Here is a 10,146-nt window from a genome sequence, read left to right as displayed (position 1 = left end):
GACAGAAAAAGGACAGGGTAAGGAAAGCTTAGGACAGGAGAAAAGTGACAATGGGCCATTGTGACACACGCTTTGGCTGGGTCCTCCCATTTGGCCCATCCGGCTTCGGTGACCCTTCTGGTAACTAAGCTACCACCAACATATCCCTCCAGATCCAGAGCATGCAAAGCTCCTCACCCATGTGAATAGTGCAACATTATGGCAGTGTCACTGAAGGAGGAGTCATTACTGCTACAACTACCTTAATGACACTCGTACCAATTTCAGTATGGTCATCCTGAAGAGGTCAGGTCTGTTTGTCACCATTAGATATCGTATATTTCTGCCCTACAGCCCATAATATAGATCAGTTAAAGTGATAATTAATAACAAATGTAGAGAAATAAAATCACAGTGAATGAAGCAGATAAAGAAAATTTATAGTTTCTCAGAAGATTGAGTGTCCTTGTGAGAAGGTGAAAGATATTTTATAAACAATTGTTAAAAATAAAGTTAAACAATGATTTGCAAGTTCAAGCTTCTACAAATTCACAAGAATGTGACTTAGGTGTCAGAAGTTTGTTAAACACTACTTCAGTTTAGAAATGATGTTTGACAGAATTGCAGCTTAAAACCACTGTTGCTTAACTAATGTTTTGAAAAACAGCCGGGGAACACTAAAGATATTACTCTGTTTATATTTATTTATACAAAGAGCATATCTGCAGTTAAATAAATATAATGTTTTGTCATACATGTTTTACTTTTTTATTATAAAACAGCATAATAAATTAAATTGTGTGTGTGTGTGTGTGTGCGTGTGTGTGTGTGAAACACGAACCATGGAAAAAGAGGAGAGAGAGCTCAAAGTATTGTGTCTGTGAAGGATGTTAGAAGTTCAATTTACAATAAGGTTGCTTGCAAATGACCGGATACAACACATTAGAGAAGCAGTTCATGGAGAACCCTCACTGAATATATACAAAATAAAAAGTTAACTCAGGATAAGAAAAGATGGAGGATAACATTAGATCAGTTGCAAGAATGATATACACACTTGTGAGCAATTGAATCTAATGTACTAACCAAGTTCTGCATAATCCATCTTCCTTCCCTTTTTTGCACTGGTGGCACTGTATTGCAGATTATATTCCACAAGGCACAAAAAAATGTGCTATAGTTCATCAGCTCAGGTGATATTTTCTTCTATGCATTTACTATCCAGTGATGATGTTCCTAGGCCTAAGATAATCTTTGTTACTTGTGACTTGAAGTGAGCGGGAGTACATACGTGAACCAAGGATTTCATTACTCTGTACTTAGGAGGTGATTTTTCGTAGTACAGCTGCTTATTTGTTCTCATTTTCCAGAACTGAATTGGCAAGTAATATCCTGCACTATGGCGTGTCAATCCTCAGCTACAGTCTGTGATATGAAAAGCCTCTGTTATTAATACACTGTGCGTCTGCCAGTTGACCTGTTGGTGATTTTCCCATGTCAAGGTACCCGATATATGCCATGAGAAAATGAGAAAATTCCAGTGACCGGCCAAACTATTTAATACACCTCAGTTTCTAATAAAAATCATTTCTACACTATTTCATGCTCTCTCTCCAATACAGCAGGTATCTGTAATTCAATTACTCATGAGTGCATATTCATGAAACAAATTATGCAGTGCAGCACCCTGGAAAACGTCTTTTGATACTGTTGTAATTCTGAAATATAGAATTTTTTTCTCAGATACAACCATGAAAAGCTGCTGAAAGAAGCATTGATACCTCTAGAATGGTACAGTGAAGGGACCAAGATGATGTTGAATGGACTGTCACGAATTATTCGTGAAACATCAACCAGTGGAGTCTGGAGGTAAGTCTACTATTATTCACTAAATCTTTAGAAAATCAGTTGAATAGCAAATGAAAGTTAACAAAAACATTGAGGTAATAACGCATTTTATTTGTGATTAGTTAGTATAGTAGCTAGCGTATAAGTTGGTTGCAGTGGATTCCTGTATATTTTCCACAACCTACTACATGAGTATTAATGTTTTACTGTGTTCGTATAGCATGTTATACAGTAACATGCCAAGAATGCTAGTATTTCACAGTTCCAAGAAAACATTTTTTTTTTTATAAAAACAATGCTAATATGATAAAATTAATTTGTGCGTGTCTCTAAAATACGTATTAATGGTTATAGTTTTTGTGCTGCTGGAAATTACCATACATGCTGGTATCATAATTACAGTGTTTCTGAAGGTAGGTTTCTGATGGAAATAAACACTGGTCACTAAAATCGGTAAAAATTAATTGGATTCCATCTTACAGAGACAGCTTTTACAGCTCTGTTGATATAACTTCCACTTCTTTTTCTCTTCTTTGCATTTCTACTCTGGTGATTCTAAAATGAACAAAACAAGTTGTGGATGTATTGGGTGGAAGCATCTTGCAGAAGATGAACAACAGATACTGAGCTTTTCAAACTTTAGTGATCATGAATTGGCTAGAAACAATTTCTTAAATCCATGAACATTTCATTAACAGCTGTTTCTTCTACAGATTCTCACATCATGTATGAACAGCCTTCTGAATATTGGGAATCCTTAGATATCGTAACTATGAGTTGAAATTATGCTGTTTGTAGTCATATAGTTAAGAAGACACTTTTGTATTAATTCTCTTGTCATACTGTGAGAGTATTCTACTTTCAAGATTTTAGAAGTTAAAAAGATTCAAAGAAGCAGATTGGGAGAATGCTGAGAACAACATAATACATCCAGAAAGTTATAAAGCTGATTCTTTTGTTTTTCACACAACTTCAGAAACATATGCTCTTTCATCAGAATGTACATTATCATGAGTTTGATCACCATGTCTGTTCCTTATTGAACATGTGTGAAACATGTTGAGATATTTAGTTCAGTCAACATTGTGAGAAACATTGCTTAAACATATTAGAAAACAAGGGGATATAAAGAGAACATATTCCCTATAGAAGAAATCCAACACCTCCAGGATACTCTCAATGTATGATTGCAGGGCAACCTTGCAGCTAGCGAAAGCAGTACATCGTGCTGTAATTATTGTCCAGGATATTATGCCCATATGTCATATATATAGTATACCACTCATTTAATACATGAATAAAACTTTAGCGATGAGGAACTATTCTTAACCCAGAGTAGGGCAGGCAGATTGAACTTTATGTAGGCTGTTGTTAAGGTATTTCAGAATTGTTACTTTGCCATCCTTGTACACATATTCCATTGTGGATTTCTTGCTGATATTACTGGCTCATTCAAAAGAGACTGCAACATCCATTCAGTCAACACTAGACTAGAAAATGTTATACACTAGATAACACTCATTTAAGCATTGTACAGAAAGATGTCCACTATTCAGCGAGTTCTATTTTCAGTTGACTTCAATGAGAGCTGGGGAAAAAATCAGTAGTAAATACCAAGTGTTAAAATCCTAGTTGAAAATTATTCTTGTGGCACAATCCTTCTGTTTTGTACAGGAGTTTCTTGCAGTAGGATAACTTTTCTCAGTAATGTGTTATATACTTGTACACTCTCTGTTTTTCATAATTCTTTAATTTGTAATCAGAATTCTGTAAACTATGTAATGATTCATTCCATGACTAAGTTTTTTGGGCTTTCAATGTCCCAAGGAACCTGTTAAATAAATAAAAAGGGTATAGTATTTGTATATCATTGATAAAATTTGGTAAGAGACCAATAGAACATTAAATTAGACTTGTTGAAGTCCCAGATACTGCATCATCCTCAATTTAATTTTATTTGCATGTATGAAATAGGAAAGATGAATACAAACAAAAGTAAAACTAGAGTAATGGAATGTAATTTATTTGTGGAAGTAGAAGAGTTTTCACGTTTAATGTAGATTCTTTGGTGGACCCATTGCATCTCTGTTCATGCCAAGCAATCAGTTTGAAGACTCTCTCTGGTACCAGACACTTTGACTTCTAGTACATTGTGTGAGTTAATGTTTTGTGTATATTTGCAGCTGTAAATAAATTTGATTCTTATCCAGCACATCTATATGTGTGTTATTTATCGTGCTAATATACCCACAGAATGGTGACCCTGACAAGAAACATGGATACCAAAAAGCAAGAAATTTGAATGAACAGTGCCTGCAACAGCAGACAATGTCACGCAAATCAGTAGTTTGAAGAGCACATGCAGCCAAACACAGTGCAGATAGTGACTTTCCATATAGGTGGAAACATTCTGCCCATTGTTTGAAGTGTCTTAACTGTGTTGTGAAGCAAAGTGAAAATCTGCCATATTTACCATAGCAATTAGAATTATGGTTTCATGTGCTGGAACTTACTTTCGCTGCATATGGTGTTTCAGATGATGAAGTGCAGTTTATAGTGATAATTAATGCCTGAATCTCTCATGTATTGGTTTTAGTGTCAGATATTATTATAAATATACCAGTGCAAAACAGGTATCAGAATCTAAAAATCACCTCATTAAAAGAGGTCTGAAATTCACTGGATTAATGCATTCAACAAGTATTAACAATGAGCAGAAAGGTGATACAGAATGTCAGATTTGTGACACTACATATGTGCTATTGTTGCTGGAATCAGAAATAACAGGTATAACAATGTCATATCTGGCTCAGCCATCTGCTATCATCATTTAAAACAATAGTTGTAACGGGTGACAAAAATGACATTAATTCACAGCTAGAAATTGAATACAAGGTCGAATGAATGCTTCAGCACAAAAAAATTTGAATGATGATGCAGCCCCAAGATGATGTCACCATGATAGCAGCCTCTGAAAGTTTAGGAGCAACTCCAAAATTTGCAACACACTCAAAAAACAAATTATCAAGAAGCAAGAAAAGACACAAGCCCACAACACACAAGAAGATGCCACAGTTCAGAATTTCACTGCTCCGACCTCGTGACTCTCGAACATGATGTGTGAAGGAGAACTTTGGTATGTGCAAATACCAAAGTTGCTTCAGTGTACAGGCTATGAAGTGCATCACGTATTCGTTTGCCCAAATGTAAAAACTTGGTTAGCTGCAATACATGCTCTGCTGCTGGGGTTACCAACAATAAAATCAAAACTGGCACTGCACCATGTGTCAGTAGAAAGCAGCAACCAAGATACAATATCTTTATGTGCAGCTTCTGTCAAACAACAAGGGACATCAGCACTGTGCTCATGTACAATTAGCTTACCCACACTAATCAGGCTAGAATTTTTGAAGGATCCTGACAAGTGTACATACATGACAAAAAATTGCCACATACATGTGTGGTAGATTGCAGTTCCAAAGAGAGCAGCTTACCGGCAATGCAGCAGCAGCAGGATTAGACCCAGGCATACAGAGTGCTTACTGCAGCTAACAGTTCGCTTTTACTGCATATAGTAAATGTAGAACTAATGTGAACTTCAGTTTGCATTGACATTAGAATTGCCTTTCATTCTGGCCAGTCTATCTGAGCCTGTATTAGGTCCTTATTCTTATGTCATTATGGGTTGTAAATCAGCTTCATGCATGCTCTAGGATGGGTACTGAAACAGTTGTGGACAATTAGGTAAGGCTTCCATTAACAGCAGCATGTCCCACGTGAGCTCACAACAGGCTTCAAGTATGAGCATGAACAACAAAAATGTTGTTAGCTCATCCAAACAATTATAATCAAATCCAGAGAAGCTGGACATGCTGAAGATGATATGTGAACCTCCAGAATATACTCTAGATATTTTGCAGGTAAAGAAAATTTTTTGGTTTCACAATCTAAGATAAAAGAAGACATAGCATAGTAACATTGAGCTCAAGAAATGGCATCATATAAAGACCACACCTGGTCCACCTATTTCACAGAATTTTAAGACAGTATCCCTCAACATCGTAAAGCCAGCTTTCTATTACCAGCCAACAACGTACTAATGCCACACCCCCTGTTTTCTGTCACCAGATGGAATGAACACGGTCAGTGAGCCAATCAAATTAGTGATGACAACATCACCAACATATTCAGAGCCATCACTGTTCCTCTGCAAGAACATACCATCGTAACCACAATTATCACTGTTAGTTCGTGTGAGGACTGCTGGATATTGAACTTGACACCAGCTCACTTACATTCCCTGAGCTTCAGCCTACCACTGGGCGGCAGGGGGGGGGGGGGGGACTGTGTGGGGTAGAGGTACTTCAGCTTTAGTGTAGATAATAATAATAATAATGATAATTTTATTGTCTTTAAGCCATTACAGCAATAGACAAAGTCATACACATAATACAATACACTACATGCTATAAAATAACAGAATTGTTATTAATGTTACAGTTTAATATCACAGGTCATGAAATCCTTTACATTGTAGAATGGGTTTACAACTAACCAGTCATAAAGTGTTTGTTTGTATTGTTGCTCTGGTAAATTTTGTATAGCTTGTGGAAGTTTGTTAAATAATTTGTGGCCCATAAGTTCCTTGGTAGCTACATTGCATCTCTGTTCATGCCAAGGAAATAGTTTGAAGTTTCTCTTTGGGTACCAGACACATTCACTTTTTTTACAGTGCATGACTTAATGTTGTATATATATTTGCAAGTTGGAAATAAATATGGTCCTTGTCTAGTATTTCTAAAAGTGTGTCATTCATTATAACTAACATATCCACAAATTAAGTCAGGTGATGCCAATGGAATAGATTAGGAAATTAAATACTAAAAGTCATAGACAAGTTTCACCTTTTAGGGAGCGACTCAGGAAAAGAGAATATGAAATGCGGACTTGCAACAGTAAGAAATTCATTTCTGAAAAAATGAAACATGTTAATGTATGACATGATTTTAAGTGTGAGAAAGTATTTTTTGGAAGTAGTTATTAACAGTATAGGACAATCAGAAGTATAGCCAGAAAGAGAACAGAGACTTTTGAAGTTTGATGCTACAGAAGAATGATGAAGATTAGGTGGGCAGATGGGATAAGTCAAAATGAGGTACCAAACTGAATCAAAGAGAAGAAAAAGAAATTGAGAAGGGACCTGTTGAGTGGACACATACGGAGGCATCAAGAAGCAGTAAATTTGGCAATGGGGTGAAGTATTAGGGACAAAAATTGTAGATGGAGACCAAGTCTTGACTACAATAAGAGACTGGCACATGTTAGACTATCATGGAGAGCTGCATGAAACCAGTATTTGTACTGAAGACCACCACTACCACAAAACAACAACTACTACTACAACAGCAACATGAGACTGGAGGAGTGAGTGACATGGTACAAAAATTTAACTCAAGTTTGATGTTTTGGATGGTAATGTCTGATTTAAAGGCACATTTGAAAATTTCTGTTTCCTCTGTGGACTATATGTAAAGGCTCTCTCAGGGAACACAAATGTTGTATACAAATTGGGAGATGAAGGTCGACTAAATGTGTGTCAATAATTCAATTTCCTTTCACTTTTCACTCTGTTCAACAGTGCTTTAATCTCTAACATGTAATCTTTCTTCACTTCATTCAGTATTACCCATATGCGTGTGTGAAAGAACAGATTGTTGATGATCGACAGTTGTACAAAATATTTTCAAAATTAATTTTGCTGACTGTGAAATCCTTGACATCAGCAATATTAAGTGTAGTTCTGCTACCCACTAGTGACATGAAAATTTGTGCCAGACCAGGTCTCAATCCCCGATTTCCCACTCATCATAAATGGTCACCTTAATCATTTCAGCTAACCATGCATGCTTCTCCCCAGGCTGACCCAAACTTTCATTTGTCATGCTGTCTACATTCTTATATCATTTCCCACTAAATTCATCATCCAATGCTCACAACATTACATGGATTCCTATTATAGGTAGAATGAGACAGTAAGGAATTGAGACCAATGTTATTTTCATCAGGCACTGTTGATGGTCCACAACTGTACAAAATGTTTTTGAAATTAATTTTCTTGGTGCAAAATCATTAGGTATAGTTCTGTTACCCAATAATGACATGTCAAAGTTTGGTCTAGTCTGGGACTTGAACTTAGATTTCCTGCTAAATATGAATGGTCACCATAACCGTTATGGTTATCTGTGCATGCTGCCCAGACTGACGTAGGCTTATGTATGTCACACTGTCTATTTTCTTACAATATTAGAGACGGAAAGTTGCTACTCATCATATAGCGGAGATGCTGAGTCGTGATAGGCACAACAAAAAGATTCACACAATTATAGCTTTAGGCCATTAAGGCCTTTGTCAGCAATAGACACACATTCACACACACACAGGCACACACATACACACTCAAGCAAATGCAACTTGCTCACACGTCTGCGGTCTCAGATAACTGAAACCACACTGAAGTGCGACACGTTGCATTTGCTTGAGTGTGTGTGTGCATGTGTGAATGTGTGTCTATTGCTGACAAAGGCTTTAATGGCTGAAAGCTATAATTGTGTGAATCTTTTCATTGTGCCTATCATGACTCAGCATCTCCACTATATGGTGTGGTTTCAGTTATCTGAGACTGTAGACGTGTGTGCAAGTTGCGTTTGCTTGAGAGAGAAGAGAGAGAGAGAGAGAGAGAGAGAGAGAGAGAGAGAGAGAGAGAGAGAGAGAGAGAGAGAGTGTGTGTGTGTGTGTGTGTGTGTGTGTTTGTGTGTGTGTGTTTGTGTTTGTATGTGCGTGCGCGTGTGTGTGCATGCTTGTGTGAATGTCTGTCTGTTGCTGACAAAGGTCTTAATGGCCAAAAGCTGTTGTTGTTGTTGTGGTCTTCAGTCCTGAGACTGGTTTGATGCAGCTCTCCATGCTACTCTATCCTGTGCAAGCTTCTTCATCTCCCAGTACCTACTGCAACCTACATCCTTCTGAATCTGCTTAGTGTATTCATCTCTTGGTCTCCCTCTACGATTTTTACCCTCCACGGTGCCCTCCAATGCTAAATTTGTGATCCCTACATGCCTCAAAAAATGTCCTACCAACCGATCCCTTCTTCTAGTCAAGTTGTGCCACAAACTTCTCTTCTCCCTAATCCTACTCAATACCTCCTCATTAGTTACTTGATCTACCCACCTTATCTTCAGCATTCTTCTGTAGCACCACATTTCGAAAGCTTCTATTCTCTTCTTGTCCAAACTAGTTATCGTCCATGTTTCACTTCCATACATGGCTACACTCCATACAAATACTTTCAGAAACCACTTCCTGACACTTAAATCTGTACTCGATGTTAACAAATTTCTCTTTTTGAGAAACGCTTTCCTTGCCATTGCCAGTCTACATTTTATATCCTCTCTACTTCGACCATCATCAGTTATTTTACTCCCTAAATACCAAAACTCCTTTACTACTTTAAGTGTCTCATTTCCTAATCTAATTCCCTCAGCATCACCCAATTTAATTCGACTACATTCCATTATCCTCGTTTTGCTTTTGTTGATGTTCATCTTATATCCTACTTTCAAGACACTGTCCTTTCCGTTCAACTGCTCTTCCAAGTCCTTTGCTGTCTCTGACAGAATTACAATGTCATCGGTGAACCTCAAAGTTTTTACTTCTTCTCCATGAATTTTAATACCTACTCCGAATTTTTCTTTTGTTTCCTTTACTGCTTGCTCAATATACAGATTGAATAACATCGGGGAGAGGCTACAACCCTGTCTCACCCCCTTCCCAACCACTGCTTCCCTTTCATGCCCCTCGACTCTTATAACTGCCATCTGGTTTCTGTACAAATTGTAAATAGCCTTTCGCTCCCTGTATTTTACCCCTGCCACCTTTAGAATTTGAAAGAGAGTATTCCAGTCAACATTGTCAAAAGCTTTCTCTAAGTCTACAAATGCTAGAAACGTAGGTTTGCCTTTTCTTAATCTTTCTTCTAAGATAAGTCGTAAGGTTAGTATTGCCTCACGTGTTCCAATATTTCTACAGAATCCAAACTGATCTTCCCCGAGGTCCGCTTCTACCAGTTTTTCCATTCGTCTGTAAAGAATTCGTGTTAGTATTTTGCAGCTGTGAATTATTAAACTGATAGTTCGGTAATTTTCACATATGTCAACACCTGCTTTCTTTGGTATTGGAATTATTATATTCTTCTTGACGTCTGAGGGTATTTCGCCTGTCTCATACATCGTGCTCACCAGATGGTAGAGTTTTGTCATGACTGGC

At 37.3% G+C, this 10,146-nt stretch overlaps 1 protein-coding gene across 1 annotated transcript in view; it reads left to right on the top strand.

Moving 5' to 3' along the window:
- Positions 1 to 1,745: 1,745 nt before the first annotated feature.
- The window catches only part of LOC126474841 (atrial natriuretic peptide receptor 2-like), a 192,609-nt gene continuing 184,208 nt past the window's right edge, over positions 1,746 to 10,146 (top strand). Inside the window, exon 1 of the mRNA XM_050102319.1 lies at positions 1,746 to 1,848. Within this exon, the coding sequence (XP_049958276.1) occupies positions 1,790 to 1,848 (59 nt within the window). The 5' untranslated portion in view covers positions 1,746 to 1,789. The remainder of the gene's footprint in view (positions 1,849 to 10,146) is intronic.

Source organism: Schistocerca serialis, chromosome 4 (assembly GCF_023864345.2).
Source record: "Schistocerca serialis cubense isolate TAMUIC-IGC-003099 chromosome 4, iqSchSeri2.2, whole genome shotgun sequence".
NCBI classification, from domain to species: domain Eukaryota; kingdom Metazoa; phylum Arthropoda; class Insecta; order Orthoptera; family Acrididae; genus Schistocerca; species Schistocerca serialis.
Note: the sequence above shows the minus strand (reverse complement) of the source record. Positions and strands in the feature narration are given on the sequence as shown.